Source organism: Elephantulus edwardii, unplaced genomic scaffold (genome assembly GCF_000299155.1).
Source record: "Elephantulus edwardii isolate Elephantulus edwardi_28Jun2011 unplaced genomic scaffold, EleEdw1.0 scaffold00146, whole genome shotgun sequence".
Classification (NCBI taxonomy): Eukaryota; Metazoa; Chordata; class Mammalia; order Macroscelidea; family Macroscelididae; genus Elephantulus; species Elephantulus edwardii.
The window spans coordinates 1582571-1601670 of NW_006399896.1; the positions used below are offsets into that span (position 1 = coordinate 1582571).

General features: G+C 42.8%; 1 protein-coding gene across 1 annotated transcript in view; it reads left to right on the plus strand.

Annotated features, from left to right (window-relative positions):
• The window catches only part of LOC102875159 (chromosome unknown open reading frame, human C1orf115), an 18099-nt gene extending 737 nt beyond the window's left edge, over positions 1–17362 (plus strand). The window contains exon 2 of the mRNA XM_006894542.1: positions 17243–17362. Coding sequence (XP_006894604.1) covers positions 17243–17362 — 120 coding nt within the window. The remainder of the gene's footprint in view (positions 1–17242) is intronic.
• Positions 17363–19100: the final 1738 nt, after the last annotated feature.

A 19100-nucleotide genomic window follows, 5' to 3' on the forward strand; every position in this document is an offset into this window, starting at 1 on the left:
GCTGTGAATTATTTGAACTGTTCCCCTGAAAGAGTTCCCAGGGTTTTTTTTCCTAGAGTCTAGCGGCTCAGCACACACCTCCACCAGCACTTGTTGAATATACTTTTCTCCGGCTCAGCTGTGTGTTCTTTGGAGCCTGTGGACACACTGCCCGTTTGCCCTGAAGAGGTTCAAGAGATCTTGGGGTAAAATGGCAGTTTGCTCATCAGAGATCAAAACACACAGGCAGGTCCCAGATGCCTCCACCGCTGGGAACACGCTTGCACCCCGTGTCTGGGCAGGGTCACCCAGAAGAGGAATCGTGAACCTCCCCCCTCCCCCCAGTGGCCTGGCCAAAGGTCACAGCCTCGCCTTGTTTATTGGCCATTATCTGTACCCTCCAGTGCCTGAGGCGAGGCAGTCCACGTGCCTACGGACTCAGCCTCATCCTCTTTAAAGGTTTGTCAGCAGCTAGGGTGGTAAATGTCTCAGCCATCAATCCCCTACGACTCACGGTGATCCTATGAATAGCAGGTCTAAACTTCGTCTGTCCTGCACCTCTGATATATCCAAGCCCATTCTTCAGTCACTTTGTCCATCCATCTTCTCTTTATTTGACCCTCCACCTTTCCCAACATGTTGTCTTTTTCCCCAAGGACTTGGTCCTCCTAATAACATGCCTAAAATATGTGAGACCGAGTTTCACCATCCTTGCTTCTACAGAGCACCCCTGTCATACTTCCCTCCCGGGCAGACTTGTTGGTATTTCCGGCCGTCTCCAACACCACCACTCAAGACATCAGTTCTGTGTCGTCCTTATTCATTGTCCACCTTCAGATGCACAGGAAGTGACCAAAAAGGCCATGGCTTGAATCAAACCCTAAGTCTTTTAAACTGGTATTCATGCTTTTTAGCACTTTGAAAAGATCCTTGAGAGCAGATTTTCCCAGTGTAATAAACCTTTTGATTTCTTGACTGCTGTTACCCTGGTTGATGTTTCCCTGGTTGGTGATTGTAGGTCCAAGTAAAATGGCATTTTTCAGTCTTTTCTCAATCTATCATGATGTATTGACTAGGGAGGATAGAAGGAGAATTGATGCCTTTGAGCTGTGGTGCTGAAGAAGAGTATTAAGAATACCATGGACTGCTAAGAAAACAAACAGATTCATCCTGGAAAGGGTTAAACCGGGCGGCTCCTTGGAGGCAAGGATTCTGAGGCTCTGTCTAACATACTTTGGACATGTTGTAAGGAGGGACCTGTCCTTGGAGAGGGACATCAGGCTTGGGAGGGTGGAGGGACAGCGCAGGAGGGGAAAGGCCCTCTATGAGGTGGATTGATTCAGTGACTGGGATAATTGAGATGGGAGTGTCAGAGAGAGTGCAATTGGCACAGGACAGAGCAGAGTTTAGGGCTATTGTACATAGGGTTGCTAGGAGTCGCAAGCGACTGACGGTTTATAACATCATGATTTATTGGTTCAGTGGTGAGGATTTTTGCTTTCTTAGACTTGAGATATAATCCGTAGTGAAGGCTACAGTTTTTGATCTTCAGCAGAAGTGAAGTGCTTCAAATCCTCTTCACTTTCAGCAGGTAAGGTTGTGTCATCTAGTCATTTTGTTTGAACACAGTACAAACAAAAGTGGTGCGTGCGAACACTGGACTCAGGAAGGGAAGTGAGAGGACATTGTCCCATTAGGATTAGCACACCCCTTCTGCCTTTCTAAAGAGTGGCGTTTATCCAAAAAGTACCCATTTCCTCAGAGGAAGGCAAGAAAAGTAACCCGGCTTCAACATAATTCATTGCCAATCCCATCAAAACCAACTCACAGCTGATTCTCCCGTGGGTTTCAGACTGTAAAGGATGCAGGAAGAGATTAGGAGTTAGGGGAGGTGATTTTTCCATGCTTCATGCAGCAGGTGGAGTGCCTGGGTGGTTCTCACGGTCAGAGCGCTCAGCTGCTGACCCTGTGTGTGGAGATTCACATCCACCCACAGGGGCTTAGGAAGAACCACATCTGAAACATCAGCCATTGAGGAACCTCTGAAGTACAGTTCACCATTGTATTCTGCTACACACAGATTTGCTCTTGGTTCACATCACCTGGCTAGCTCCTGGCTACATGGTTGGTTAGCAGGTAAAACTGAAAAAGGCTTGAAGCCAGTGGATTGATGGAAACAATTCCACATTAGTAAGGAAGGGCTTTTTCTTTGGGGAATGGTGATTACATTTCCTTTTCATCTGTTAGGTTTTCAAGGCCTTTGTCCAAGCCCCTTCCTGGTTCTGTTTGAAGCTGCTTGGCGAAGTATTATGATCTTATGGAAGGAGCCCCTAGGGAAAAGATGACTTCACACGCCCTCCTGCTCCTGATTGATGGCCCCAACCAGGGACCCCCAGTGCTGAGCCATTGTCATCCTCTGGACGGATAAGGGGGCTGTGTGCCTGGGATTCCTGGTGGTCTGTGCCCCAGTTATTCATTCATATGGTGTGTTTGTTGTTGTTAAAGTGCTCCTCCCTGGGAACACTTCCCCTGGGAGAGGGGAAGGAAGCATCCGTTAGTTGTACTCTTCAATTGCCAACTACTCTACCTATGATATCTCTGCATCCCCTCAGGAACCTTGGAGAGCTGTTACCATCCCCATTTTATAGTAAAGAAAATGAATGTATGTATGGAAGTTAAGCCATTTGTTCAAGATCTCCCAGCTAAGAGAAAGGAAGAAACCTAAGCCTCCTCAATGGAACCAGTCTGCAGGACTGTCTCCATTAACCACTGGCTCTACCTTGAGACAGAAAGAACTAGAAGGTGCCCAGTTACCACTACCACATGTTCAGAACTGTGCCACAGAAGATGAATCCTGATAGAAAAGAAGAAAAATGTGGAAAAGAGTATCAGATTCTAAAAGAATCCACACTTGCCAGATCCATTTAGACAAGAAGAGTCACTGAGACTATTGTCCCAAGATATTCTTATAACCTCAAAGCAAAGAGACCTTCTAACTAAATAGCAGCTGAGCTCAAAAGTATAAAATGTCACTTTAAACCCTGTATGACTGTGATTTTTTTTAAATGAGACCAAATAGACAACAGCTACTCTAAAGCACAAATGAGAAGTCAAGAGACAGTCAGAATATAGGAATGAAAGAATGAGAACAAAACTAATGATAATATTGACACTATATGAAGAGTGTAACCAATGGCACCAGACATTATGTGAAGAAATGAGGCAATGGCAGTATGCTTTGCTGTGCATATTTTCACCCAAAATATAAGAAAGTCTTTTTTAAAAAAGAAAAACAAAACTCTCCCAGCTAAAAAAGCAACATATCTGAGAGTTGGAAGTCTTCCCTGGCCTGTGCCAATGCAGAAACAGTGGTATGAGGGAGAGAAAAAAAAAAATCTTCAAAATTTAGCTTGTCAGTCTCCTTGCCTAGCCAACTGAGAGCCACAGTAAGAGCGAGAAATGAGCTTATCAGTCATGTCCCTAAATGTCAAACAACAACACCCCCCCCAAGAAAACCAAATCTTACTGTCAAGCTTATTTCTACTCATAGCAACCTTACAGGAAGTGTTTACATTCTCCATAGAGTTTCCAAGACTGCGATCTTCATGAACACAAACGTGTTTTTCCCACAGAGGTGGCAGTAAGTTTAAATGTTAACCTTTTGATTAGGAACTGATATCTTAACCAGTGCACCACCAGAGCTATAAAGGGAGAAAGTAGAGTGTGGAGCAACTTTTAGCTTAAGGGAGAGAAAAATAATCACCCACTAGGGACCCGGACTGCCAGTCATAATTCCTACCCTAACCTACTACTAGGTGATTTCCGCTCTCTCTGCCTCATGTCACTTAATCTGTAACATGGGATGAAAATTGCATTGTTAGAGGAGTAAAATACTTAGAGAAACAGCTGGTGCACATTAAAGGTTATATTTTCTAGAGGGTAAAGCTATTGAAGTGTCTAGATAGATGAAAGATGCATAATAGATAATTTATTTCAAAGAAATGGATCACAGAGTTGTAGCAATTGCAGCATTTCACATCTGTAGATAAGGCTTCAGGCTGGAGGCTTCTTCTGACTCAGACAGTTACAGAGGCTGACAAACCCGAAATTGGCAAGTAAGATGGCAGGCTGCTGACTCATGAAGCCTCAGGAACTGTCACATCCTAAAATCATCAGGGTGCATGACAGGATGCTGGCTCATTTCCCAAAAGGATAAATCAGTGCAATAACAAGACAGAAAACTTTGCCAGAATCCCACCAGGAAACCTTTCCTTGCAACTAGTCGACTCTAATACTAGATCCCAAAATGGAGGAATATAATAGAATTTCTGCAGGACCCCTGGGAATCATGGCCCAGTCACATTGGCACATTCCCTCATCACCACAGTCTATCTTTTGTTGGTTTGCACCTATCCAAGTCTTTTTAAACAAAGACAATTATAAAGTCATACTTAGTTCATATAAGATACAACTAATGTGCAAATGAAAATGCACTACCTCTGCTTATCTCTTACATTTTATAATTAGTAATAGAATAAAGGAGGGAGGAAAACAAAGATATTTTACACACATTTAACTAAAATAATGAAAGTGAAGCCTTCCTTTCTGTAACTTATCATATATTCATAGCTAACATACAGGACTGTTTTCTTCTACCACCCATTCTGCATTCCCTTTGCCGTAGGGAAGCACCTTTGCTGGCCATGATTCTTCTTTGCCTGATTGAGTGAGTTTATTATGAAATGTCTGGCATTGTCAGAGTGAAGTTGCTGTACTTTTTCTGTTTACATTAGAGATAGGAAATGGTAGCACTGATTACTCTAAGGGAATCACCTGTATACCTGATACAATGTTTATCTCTGCTAAGTGATATTTCTCCTTGTCAATCAGAATCAGTCACACCAGCCATTTGTTGACTCAGAGGCATGAAGAACTCAAAGTGGCCACTTAGTATTCTTAACTTCTTCAATGGAATCAGTATTGTGTATACAAGTAGGAATGCTCTTTCCTTTGTGTTAAGCCCTCTAGACCAACAGTCATTGGGAAATGAGGCTGAAATGTAAATCAGTCACTAGGCATAATAGTGAATGATGCCACTTCGATATCTATACCTTGATTATATATCTGTGAGTTCTGGCCATGGGAAAAATAGCATGAAGTATATTTAATAAAATGTTTGATTTAAAGCATATACCGCCTCAAAGTTAAGTCCTCAACTCTGCCTCATAGCTCTAGCATTGTGTCTTTGAAGATTATCTCACTATTGTAAAATGCCAGATAATTCAGTGTTATGCGGGATAATGTTAAAATCAGTGAATTCTGTGAGCATAGGCCTATTAAAAACTTTTCTGTGAAGTGATTCCCTTGATCCAAGATGATACTGTAAGGCATACCATAATGATGGATAAGGTAGTTTGTAAGTTTACATATGACAGTTTGGTAAAATCATTGTGTGCAGGAAAGGAAAACTTATACCATCAGTAAGTATTTATTCCAGTAAGAATAAGACACTAACCTTTCTTTACATAAGACAAGGGGTCTACTGTAAACAACTTGCCACCAGGTTACTGGCTGATCACCCCTAGGATTCCTGTTGTGTCAGAGACACAGTGTTGGTGTCTGCTTCTGGTGGATTAGGCACCTAGCAGTGGCTATAACCCAGTTAGCCTTTGTGAGTGAAAGTTTGTATTGTATTATTAAGCCAATGCATAACCTCCATTCCTGCTGCCATGGCCACTTTGTTTCTAATCCTAATGGATCATAATAGAAGTTACTGGTTTCTACAGAACATGTAGAAACAATCCATTTGGGAGATCCAAGATGGTGGCGGAGGCAGAGACAGCATGGTGAGCTGTGGGAGCAGTGAACCACTTAAAGCAGGGCCATTATGGCCTTCCACAGACTTCAGCTTATTGATAATTGAACACTTAAACAGTTGATGACTGGCCATCAGTGAAGATCGAGGCTCAACAACAGGAATTCAAGGATTCCCAAGGAGAAATGGGTGAGGGTTGTGGCTCCCAACCCCCTCCCACAGAGCCCGCGCCATGCAGTACAGCCGCTGTAGCTCCATGAGACTTCCACAGCCAGAACGAATGGATACCCTCACCCAGGATGGATGCTGGGCACCAGCCCTCCTCAAGACTGATACAGTGAAGCCACCACACTGCTGCAAGGTGGACTTGTTCTGGAGAGAATTCTTGGAGCCAGGATGGCAGCTGTGGGGAAAGCTGGCACCTGCTGGCCGCCCACACAAAAGGGGCCGCACACCCGCCGAGCGCCCATGCGGCGGGGGGTGGGGGGGCACACCCCCAACGGCCACCTGCACTGAAGGGGGCTGCGCACCCCCTGCCGGCTGCCCGTGCTGGGGGGGCACGCCCCACTGGCCACCTGCGTAGGAGGAGGGGGATGGGATGCATGCCCGCCATCTGCAGGTTTGGGTTTCCTTGGACAGGCCAAAGAAGATGATTACCTATACAAAGGATTGCTGAAAGTCACTGTGAGTCTGATGAACTTAACAGTGGCAGCATGCGCAAGAGGACCGACATCCTAAATGCACCACGTATTTTCTTCTGTTGAATGCTTCTGCCAAAAGATGGTTAGACCTGGGGGGAGTCTGTTCACAATTCTCAGGTTCCCTTTATCATATATAAAGGGGGAGGGTAGTGACACCTACTTAAAAATATACTATGACTACTTATGGGGGGGCTAAAAGTGGCAGTGCTGGAATAGGAGACACTATCCCTGGCGAGGGGACCAGTCTGGGGCAGGGGCAATTGGAGGGGGAGTATACCAGCCAGCTCCTGGAGGGTGTTGCCCTGCCCGGGGTGGGCTGCCCTCGGCCCCCTGCTCGGGGTGAGCCGTCGCGGCCCTCTGCCCGGCTTGGGGTGAGCCATCGCGGCCCTCTGCCCGGCTTGGGGTGAGCCATCGTGGCCCTCAGTGTGAGCTCCTCAGTCCCCAGATTGTGCCATCTGACCCCTGGCCGGGGAGGGGCGGGGCGGGGAGAATGCCTAGGGTATCCAGAGAATGTTACCTAGGCCACCTTCTGCCACCCTCCCCCCCCAGTAAACCTGAAAGCAACACCCTCAAAGCCCTTCTATTTGTAACTCACAAGTTTGTTCTCTCTAGGTTTGCTCCCTTTCCTATAGGTAACCTTAACACTGAGTTTTACTCCAGAATTGACCCTGAAGCCAGTGCCAGTGACAAAAAAGGAAATACAACTGACAGCTAAGGAAGCAAAGAAGGATGGAGCCTCTGGGTTCAACCAGCCATCCCCACTGGACCCACCTGGGAAAACACTTTGCAGTCCAGAGGGGAGCAAATGACAGGAAAATATCTTCTAACAGAGCAAGAAGGCAAGCAGCTTTAACCCAAGACCACCAGTAAGGAGATAAAGCGTCCTCCCTTTCCCCCTTTACATCTACACCCCTGTTCAGCATGAAGAAGGCAGAGAGTCGGCATCCAATTCCCAAATCAATAAGACAGTTGGTTTAATTACCATTGGAAAATGCTTGCCATTCCTCTGTAGCATCTGGTCCCCACTGGACCCTCATCATTTCCTTCACCTGCTCCCCCCACCAACCAAACTGTGCAGCTCTGCAACTGCATCCTGGCCCATCCTCACCCTTCTGCCCCCAACTCTCACCTCCTTGTACCCCCAATATGTTTTTCCCAATAAAAGAAAAAAAAAAAGAAACAATCCATTTGATTGTTAAAACTTTCTCAGCCACAGTCAAACTGTGGTGAGAATTCATATGACAAGCAAGTATTTTCACTTTAGTTCATTTATAGACGTCTATTCTCATGCCTTTGTCTCTAAACATCCAATAAATAATTGACTACAGTCCATAAATCACTATATCCATCTATCTTACCTTTAAAGCCAAATAAACAGGCAGATGCACAGCTCAAAGTACTGCCTATTGAGAACACTGTCATTCAGGGAGGTCTCAGATAGGTGATGAAATGTTACTCCTGTTCACTTCCAAGTGGTCTCTGTATATCTTGCAGAACTATCTGTAAACCAGGCATTGGTTTCCTGTCCTCAGTCAACTGATTGTAGAGAATGCTCCATTAGTTCACAGCTCCTGAGTGACAGAAGTTAATGTGAAAGTAATGAGGACCATGGGTACTTGAGTTGCTTCTTCATTTACTTGTGCCTTTAAGTCCGACTCAAGCCCCTCACCCCCCACCCGCACCCCACTCCCATCACCCTTTGAAGCCTTATTTTATATATACATCCGTACATCCGTGCATGTCAGATTTATGATTGTCTGAATCAGACAGCACTCAGTTCATTGAGGAAGGATGTAGTCCTTGGAACAATCAACTGTACAAAATCAAAAGGGCAACCTTATCCCAGGGATAAAGCTTAGAAGGTTGAAAGGGAGAAGATGGAAGGATGAATGGGAATGGTGCTATTACAGTGTGGGACCTGCAATCAATGTCATAAAACCAAGTATGAGTGAGTGAGCGAGCAGAATACCAATCTACTCTGTAAACTTCAACTCAAATCATAGCAAAAGGCTTTTAAAAATATATATTAGAGGTTGGTTACATAATACTGTGATAAAACACTGAGACTCGTGGCTTATTCAGATTGACATAAAGTCTTAATCATCACAAACTGCTTGGCTGTTAGCTAAGGGAAACAGAAAAGAGGCCCAATTAGCCTTTATTTTCTAATTGTTTTATTGTTATCACTGCAAATATAATTGACTCATGAACAACGTGGAAGAGCTGGGCTTGCCAACACCTATCACCTTAAAAAAATCCATATAACTCAGAACAACTATGAGATATCATCTCACCCGAGTCAGAATAGCAAAATTTAACAGAACAGCAAGCAACAAATGCTGGTGAAGTTGTAGAGAAACTGGAACCCTTATTCACTATTGGTGGGAGTGTGAAATGGTGTAACCACTGTGGAAGTCGGTATGGCGCTTTCTCAAAAAGTTTCAAATAGAGATACCATTTGACCCAGCAATTCCACTACCGGGCATTATACCCCAAAGAGACCATAACTGACATCCTAGCAGATATATGCACACCCATGTATATCGCGGCTTTGTCTACAATAGCAATGATTTGGAAACAACCTAAGTGCCCATCAACAAACGAATGGCTAGAGAAGCTGTGGTATATTCGCACAATGGAATACTATGCTGCATTGAAAAACGAGGACATTATGCTGGGTGAAGTACCTCAGTCACAAAAGGACAAATACTGCATTGTGCCACTGTTGTAAAACAGGACTGACCTCGGGGTTGGGGGGAAACTGAGAAAGATGGGTTCAATAATGTATACTGCATTGAAACAGATGAGGGAGAAAACTGTTTAAGAGGGATATGTTATTAGGTATTTTTTTGTTATGACGGGAGTCCAGAGCAAAGGCTGCATAGTGGAGAGGACCTGGGGGTAGGGATTGTAAATCAATGAAAGAATTTGTTTTTTTCAGTTTTCCAAGAAGGTAGTGTACTAGCAGTGAGGGATGGTAGGGGAGAAAAGTGCAACAATGAATGAATTGAAATCTAAATTGTCTGAAAATTTTTATTGAAATTAACAATAAATTAAAAAACAATCCCTATAACTTTGACTCTCCCAAATAGAACTACTATTAGCCTGCTATTGGCCTTACCAAAACTTGGTCAATTAACACATATTTTATAATAGATATCCTATACTGCTTGACATAAAAATAATATTTTCAATATGAGATGAAAAAGGTATTTAGGGCAAAGTACAAGATTACCTATCTCCTTACATAGCTATAGCAGTGGTTTTATGAATTTCCCTTTGTTGGGGAGGTTTTATTATTTTTAAAATTAATTTTAATTAAAGTTTTCAGAGACAGGATTTCCAGTCATTCATTGTTGCATTTTTCTTGTTGCCTACCCCCTCCCCCTCAATTCACTTTTCTCCTTGGTGAGTAAAAGGAAAACTCATTACTATGTAATCCCTCCCTTCAAGTCCACTGCACTGTGCAGCCTTCATTCTGGACTCCTGTCATGACAATAATATCCAATAATATATCCCTTTTAAATAGTTCTCTCCCTCATCTTTTGCAATGCAGTATACATCATTTCTCCCCTTCTTCTCTGTCTTCCCTTAACCCCAGTGTCAGTGCTATTTTATAATAGTGGCCCTATGCAATATATGTCCTTTTGTGACTGAGATATTTCACTCAGCATAATGTCCTCTAGAGTCATCCACTTAGCATTGTATTTCCAATGGAATACTATTTCCAGTGGAATACTATGCAGCACTGAAAAAACCAAAGTTTTATTATTTTAACAGTAGTTCTAATAATGAATTAATTTATCTTGAAATGGCAAGCAACAATAAGCAACAATCTATGGAACATAACAGGCAATTCAAATTTTCTTAACTTTTCTCTGCTTCTTGGAATCTCTTCTGGCATCCTTAGTAATACTTCACTGGGATCTATGATGTTAGTCCAGATTTATAGTTTTTCAGTGAACAGGATGAAGAGATTCTAGAACCAAAAAAGAATACTTTTTGCAGTGATACACAATTTACTAGAGAGATGTACTACTCACATGGAGATGATTAGCATCACATGCTGTTTCTTTTAAAAAGTGTGTGTAAGTAGACCTACACGATTCAAACCTGTGTTGTTTAAGTACCAGCTATATACTTAGGAAAGCATTTGCTAGTTCAACCATTTCTACATACCTAATTCAGTGATACTGATAATCCAGTAATAACCTACCTTTTTCCTGATTGTTGTATCACCATTAATATAAATCCAGTGCCTCTCAAACAAAAACTTACCTTTTCTCCCTCTCTCTCATCTTTGGTGGCCACCAATAAGCTTTTATTCCTATGCATTTGCTTTTTTCATTTAAGTGCGATCATATAATAGTTATCCTTTTGTGATCAGTGTTTTTGTCCAGAATAATATTTTTAAATTCATCAGGATTGTGCTGTACATCATGTCTCTTTATGACTGAGTAGTATTCTATTGTGTGCATTTTGTGTATCCATTCATCTTCCAGTGGACATTTATGTTGTTTCCACCATTTACCTGTTATCAAGAGTACTGTGAATTTGTGTTCATTCCTTTCCTTGGATTTCCATGAATTAAAACTTGGTGAGGGGGATCAGAATCCTTTATTATATCACTGTAGTTGTTGCTAGATGACCTCAAGTTGGTCCAACTCATAGCAACTCTGTGGCTGAAGCACTTGCCAGATCAGTGTTCAGCTGTGGTCCTAACAGCATTTCACACCTTCAGAAGTCTGTTGTATCCATTTCTTAGAGCTGGTTTCCTTTTTGAAGATAGAGGTAGACAGAGAGCCCCAGGAATACTGAGTAAACTCCAGACATCTCACTCCGATAGCTTCTGTAGCAAATTACCATAAATGTAGAGTCTGAAAATATCACTGACTTGATTTCTGGAAGCCAGAAGCCTAAAGTCTATTTTTTTACATTAACCTGGAAGTTGAGAAGGCTGATCCTTTCTGGAGACTCAATTCCTGGCTCAGGATTCCATTTTCCATCTTAAAATTGAACAGAGTATCTTCAAATCTCCTGTCTTCCTTAGTCTCCTTCCTTCTGATTCTGCCTCCTCATTGTTACTGTTATTGTCTGTTGCCAGAGTCAGTTCCAGCTCATGGAATTGGCCCATGTGTGTCAGAGCAGAACTGCTCTGAAAGGTTTTCAATCTAGTGATTTCTCAGACGCAGACGCAGATCATCAGCCTGCCTTCCACGGTGCCACTGTTGGTGTGATGGTGGTGTGGGTTCAAATCACCAAACAATGGGCCTGTAGTAGTTGAACACTTCAACTGTTTGCCCACTGCCTTCTTCCATACCCTTCATCTAAAGACCCTTTAGAATAATTTGAGACGATGTTCATAACCTTGGCTACTGTAACCTCAACATCCTTAAATTAATCCCATTTCCTTTTATTCATATGTTGTTGTTGATTGGCTTCTAGTTGAGCATGACTCATAGTGACCCTATGAAACAAAAGGCCTGAAGACCCTCTACAACTGTCGACATTTACCAAAGTTTATAGTTTCCAGAGGCATGTTATTAAGGAAGTGGATGCCACTCCTGCTTCTAAACCTGTCATAGTATGTTATTGTTGTTATGTGTCATTGAGTCGCCTGTGATGTATAGTGACCTGTGATGTACAGCAGCTCTGAACCCTTCCCTGTCTTGAGCCAATCTCACTAATTCTGACACATCAACCCCTATTGCCCCAGTTACTGTATCAATTCATTTCATCCAGGGTCTTCCTCTGCTATGTTGTTTGTCCACCCTTCCAAAAACCAATCTCTCCTGGCCATGTGCCCAGAGTAAGTGAGGCAGATCTTCAAAATCCTAGCCTCCAAGGAAAGACGTGGTTTCACATTCTCCAAAATAGACCTATTTGTTTTCTTGGCAGTTCATGTTATGTTCAAGACTTCTCCTGCACCACAACTCAAAGGCATCGATTCTTCTTCTGTCATCCTTAGTCATTGTCCAACTCTCTGAAGCATAACAAGTAACTGAGAAAACCATGGCCTGGATTAGACGCACCCTTGTATCTAGACTGACATCCTCTTCAGCTCTCTGGAGAAGTCCATGACAACAGATTATCCCAAAGCAGTTTATCTTTTGATTTCCTGACTGCTGGTGTTAAGAGTGTTGATTGTGGAGCTGAGCAAGCTGTAATTGCTAACAACCTCAATCTCTTCTCCATCTAATATGATGCTGCCAGTTGGCCCAGTGGTGAGAATCTTTGTCTTCTTGATGTTGAGATTCAATCCATATTGAAGACTACAGTCCTTGACCTTTTGTAGCAAGTTCTTCAGGCCTTCTTCAGTTTCAGCAAGCAAGGTTTTGTCATCTGCATTTCATAGGTTGTTAGTCAGTCTTCCTCCAATCTTGATGCCACACTCCTCCTCATAAAGCCCTGCTTCCTGAATGATCTGTTCTGTATACAGAAGAGGGACAGGGACAGGATGCATCCCTGACACACTCCTTTCCTGATTTTGAACCATGCAGTGTTTCTTTGCTCTGTATTCATATAAGGTAACTTACTCTGAGAATTAGGACATGGCATCTTGGAAATCATTATTCAACCAACAGGCTCCACTGTGGTCCACATGCTTCACCAATCTTCTGAGAGATTATATGGGTTGTAAACTCTACTCAGATATAAGAATCCAAAATCTCCCTCAAATGGCATTGAATTGGTCCTTGATAGATATTTTATATTCCTTGTCTCGTATTTCTCAAAATCACTGTTTTGACACTGCTCTAGTTAATGAACTATTTTAGTAATATTTTTTCCTATATTGCATAGATTAAATGACATGCACATAAAAAAAATAATTGGTGAAGAAAATGGGTGTAGAAGTACTGAAAAAGCCAAAGTTAATGCAGGCAGCCTGTGATTGTAGTAGCCTTGTTTCTACAGTTTTTCTCTTGTTCCTGGAAAAGAGTTTTCTTTGTTGTGAATTTAAAAAAAGTAAAATTCTTCCAGTGATTTCATTCACACTTTTATAGAAATGTATCTCTTAACAACGTGTGCATCTCTTAGCAACACTCTCCCACTCATGCACATTCATAGCCCCTAATGTCCAGAATGTCCAGAAACTGGATCCACAATTAACATCCTTGGTACCAGCAGTCGGGAAATAAAGAGATGCATTGCACTGAGAAAATCTGCAGTTAGGGACCTTTCCAAGTTATTGAGGAGTAGTGATGTCAGTTTGAGGACTAAAGTGCATCTGATTCAGGCCATAGTCTTTCTGATTACCAGCTCTGCATCTGAGACTGGGCAATGAATAAGGATGGTAGAATAGACATCTTTGAGCTGTGGTGTTGGAGAAGAGCACTGAACATCCCATGGATGGCCAAGAGAACAAACAGATATGTCTTGGAGATGATGTACCTGGAGTGGTCTTTGGAGGCAAGAATGATGAGGCTTCACTTCACATGCTTTGGGTTGCTAGAAGGCGCTATTCCTTGGAGAAAGACATGGTGTTGGGAAGGGTGGAGAGGAAGACCCTCAACCAGATGGATTGACATTGTGACTGCTGCAATGGGCTCTTGTGTGTCAGGAAGTGTGAAGATGACACAGGACATGACTGGGTTCAGATCTTTTGTTCATAGGGTTGCTGTGAGACATACTCAACTAGACAGCACCTAACAACAATGTCCAGAAACAAATGGGGCATCAATGTCTGGAAAAGACATTTATGACTTCTAACTCTCCAAGAGCTCCTCAGTTAGCCTGCAAGGTATAGGAGATGCTAGAAGCTCTTTCTAGGTGTTAAGGATAACATTTCTAACAGTTGATGGCAAATCCGTTTCAAATCATAGCGTCCCCATGTGTATCTGGGTGGAACTGTGCTTCAGAGGGTTTCTAATGACTGATTTGGGGCAAGTAGATCACAGACCTTCCTTCCAAGATACTTTTGGGTGGACCCAAGTTTCTAGGTATCAGTCAAATACCTAACCATTTCTTTTCCACTGGATTCTACTGGGGATCCAGAGTGCACAAAACAAAATCCCTTTCTTCCTTCTATTTTTGTGGGAGCTCCAGACTACAGAACAGTTAAGTGAATTAGAAATCACAAGACATTATATTCTTAGAAAATTAGCAATAGGTAGCAAAATGGCTCAGAAATGTGTATCACCAATAAACCCAGTGTACTCTGTAATAAGGAGAAGAAAATGCTATTTTGTGTTGATTAAACTACAGTTTTTGGACATTTATACTGTACTTTGTACCAAACAAAGTTGCATAAAATCATTTCATCCTCTTAAAAACTCAGTGAAATGATTACTAAATAGTCTCATTTTATACATGATGAAACGAAGACCAAGGAAAGTTAAGTAAGTGATGGAGCTAGGATTTCAGACCAGGACATGACTGGTTAACTCAGGATTGTATATTACTTTCACAAAAGAAGGGGCATACAATATGGGTATTAAGGATATGGATTCTGAGGTACTAGGATTGAACTTCATTTCTGTGTCTTATAAACTATACAGGCTTTGACAAATGTAACCCCTCTGTGACTGCTTGTTTAATCTCAACATTCAGAGGCCACCAGGAATTCACTCATAACCAAAGTTAGGTATACTTAGGTGACACAATAAAGGAGTTAATGCCTATGAAATTGTGGGATGTATCAAAAACTGGAGACTTCAAATACAGAGTTGAATATTTGAGTCAGAGATGAAGATAAGAAATTGAAAGGTAATGACATACAGGAAATATTCTTGAAGTCCTTGGAAATTGATGAGACTAAGGAACGTTTCTATGGGCAAAAGAAGAGAACAGAGCCCAGGCCAAGTCCTAAAGAACATCAGTGTTTTCAAGGTTAGTTTAAGGGAATATCCAACAAGGATAGCCGAGGAGAGACTGCCTGGACGCAGGTCAGAACCATGACAAACGACGAGGGTTCATGGCTCCTTTGTGTAGTGTCAGATGCTGTTGAGAGATCAGAGAGGGAGAAGATAGAAAAGAGCCTGTTCAATCAGGCAATTAGTCCAAGGAATAGCTAAACGTATGTGTAAAGAAGCTAATGGGTATGATTCAGCGGAGAGTGGAGTGATGGCTCTGGATGGGAGAAGGTCAAAGCCAAAGTCAGAAAGAATATTTGCAGCAAGTCTGAAGGAATAACATTGGAGAGGAGGGCATTTTTCTCTCCTGGAGGGCTGATTTGTAGACTTTATTACAGGAAGATGGATGATGAGTTCCTGAGGACCTTTGCATTCTTTGGAGAAAAAAAAATGAAATATGGAGGCAATTAGTATGATTGAATGTACTGGAGGTGAGAAGGCTCATGAAGAACAGGAAGGATATGGAAAAGTCACGTGGGAGTCAGGGAAAGTGAGTCTGTAGGAGGGAGCACGCACACGCGTGAGCAGGTTTGCCAGGCAGTGTTGGCAAAGTGTCACTGTGTTCGAGAATTCTGAGGGAAACCTGGTTATTGGGATTGGAAGGCCAAAGAGCTGAGGTCAAGTTCAGATGATCTACATCAGAATGTTGAGACCAGTGGGGGCGGGAAGAGAAAGACCAGGAGATATTAGTACAACAGTGTCAGTCATGGAGGTTGCTCTTCATTTTCATGTTGTTGCTCATGTCGAAGCCGTTGTATGTCCCTTGTCCAGCAGCTGGCCTGGCAGAAATAGAGGAGTGCATGGCCCTGCCCTTACCCTTAAAGAGTTAAGAGTTATATTAGGAACTTAGGGCTTCTTGGGATGCAGCAGTTAGAGACCAGCAGAAGGCTAAAAAGGGACACGTGTGAGGGCCAGTTAGAGTTATGGGAAGCAGGCTCAACCTTCAGAGAAGAGAATGAAGCCAGCCATGACCCAGCCTCCTGGTGCTTCAGTAACTTTTAGCTGGAGCAGAGGAGAAGCATACTTCCCCCCCCCCCCATAACTGCAGAATAGATTTATTGACATCAAACCTTGTTTAAAGTCTTAAACATGTAAGTCAGAACATTTTTTATTTCCTCTGAGAAAATATTTTTTAAAAAATCTATACTTAGGTTCTTTATATATTTGCAAAGGTATATAATTGTAAGGTATAAAGGGTAACCTGGTAACTTTTATCACAGTGTATTTCATGAAAACCTAGGATTGCAATTAGCTTTCTGTTCATTACCATGTCACTTGTATTGCTAACCTATTTGCATAATGTACATTGTACATGCTTCATTTCTTACTTTGAAATTTAGATGTAAATCACTTCCCTTCTGAAGCAGATTTTCAAAAGTGTTAAGGGAAAACAGACTTTGGTTTTAGAATGGATATCCTCACTTTTAATTCAGGAGTTCTCTGAAGGATCTGAAAACATGCTGTTTGGCAGCACTTTGCAAGGTGATGACTTGTGTTCCAAGACTCCTTACCTCGTTGCCTACCTTCATATTCTTAAGTTGGCTATGACCGTGGGACCACAGAAATGTGGAAGCACTTTGTTGTGCACCGTCGAGTTGGAATCAAACCATAGCTGACCCTCCAGTGGGTTTTTAGAGGTTAGTTCATCATGTGGGAGTAGATTGACCGTCTGTCTCCCGAGGAGAAGCTGGTGGATTTGAACTGCATACCTTTGCATTGGCAGTGCAGTTCCTTATCACTCAGCCACCAGCGCTCCGTAATGTGAAAACATGGAAGTATAGTACTTGGATAATTGCAGAGATTGGGGCATAATGACTCTTTATGTCATCTTATATGAAGAATGAGGAAGTTACCTAACCTAATCTTTGCTTTGTCTCTTCTCTTTTTGAAAACAGAATGTCGGGAAAATCCTCTCCAAAGGATGTCACTATGTGGTCATCGGCCTACAGGGATTCGCCGCAGCCTACTCCGCCCCATTTGGAGTGGCCACCAGCGTGGTGTCCTTCGTCCGCTAGTGGGAGCTGCTGGGAAGGTGCCCCCAAAGCGAACAGAAACCTCGGCTCTGGAAAGGGGGCAAAACCAAGACTGTTTTGGATTTGACTGCACAAAACATTTAAAAGAAAAAAAAATCTTTCTTTGTGGAACTAGTTGGGTGTTAGGACAAAGTCGTCTCTGCCCTATCTGCTGGGTTTTTCCCATCCTTTGGACTCAGGTGGACCAGATGGCCAGTCCCCGGGAGATCAGGTCATGGTTCAGTTTGAAACTGGAATTAGTTTGCCATGAAGATAGAAGGGGTGTGGTGGAGCAAAATGCTTGACAAATGAGAGTGCTGAAGTGGGTATGAGGAGCGTTTACAAGGAAAAGGAGGATTTGGACATGGATTGAGGTGGTGCTGTCTACACTGGGCAGGCAGTAGGTTGACAGGGCACACACCACCCTTGGTTACCACAATTTGAGGAACTGACGGAGCCTCATGTTTCCAAAGTCATCTTCTCTCGTCTCCTCCCCCACACCCTATCCCACTGCCACTAGGTGCTACTGGCAGATTTGAAAAGGAAAGAAGAAAAAATATCTTAAAGTGAAGGTAATGATGTGTCATAAAACTGAGGGGTGTCTTGTGACTGTTTCAAGTATAAAATCTCATCATTTTTACTATCTCTGGAATGAAATGTAGGCTGGCAACCAGGGAGGGAGCGACAGGATGTTCAGATGCCTACTGGGGTTGGTGTGAGGTCCTGCTCCCAAGGGCTGTTGTGCCAGCCCAGCCCATGAGACTAGACAGACTCCTTTGCACCAGACCCAGGGCCTGCTCTGCCCTCAGCTGAGACTTCCTGATTCCACCGCACAGCCCACACTCACAATGTGCTGTGGGCCAAGCCAGCTCAAGATGATTTGTCTTTGGACAGAGAGGACGAAATTGAGCAAGACGCAGTGCCCATAAATGAAAGTGTATGAGTTAGAAAAGGAACTAGGAAGTAGAAGATGGGTGATACAGAAGTAGTGTTGTTGTGAGGTGCATCAGGTCGACTCTGATCTGTGCCGACCCTATGAATGACAGATCTGAACCTTGCCCCATTGTCTACCATCCTCATTATCTCTGCCCTGCTAAAGTCCACTGTGCTAGGCACTGTGTCAGTACATCTCGTTGAAGGTCTTCCTCTTTTCTGCTGACCTTTCTTAGCATGATGATGTCTTCCTGCAAGGACTGGTTCCCCCTAAAAATATGTCCAAAGCATATTGACATGAAGTTTCACCATCCTTGCCTCTTAAGACGCACTCTCACTGTGCTTCCTTGAACACTGTCTTGGTCTTTTGGCAGTTCATAGTATGTCCTGTACTCTGTCTGCACCACAGGCCAGAACAAAGGGAAGGAATGCTGAAGGAAGAGAGCTGAGCAGAAGATGCCAAAGGGCAGCTTAAGAAGACAAAGCAGAGTATTATCATGAAATGTACGAGGAGCTGGAGATAGAAAATGAAGAAGGAAGAACATGCTTAACATTTCTCAAGCTAAAAAAAATGGAACAAATTTGAACCTCGAGGGGCAATACTGAAGGATTCTGTGGGCAAAGTCATGAATGATGCAAGAAGCACCACAAGAAGATGGAAGGCGTACACAGAGTCACTGTACAGAAAGTTCTAGTCAACACTGAGCCATTTCAGGAAGTGATATATGATGTGGTACTGAAGGAAGAAGTCCAAACTGCACTGAAGGCATTGCCAATCAATCAGTCAAATCCCAGTAATTGATGGACT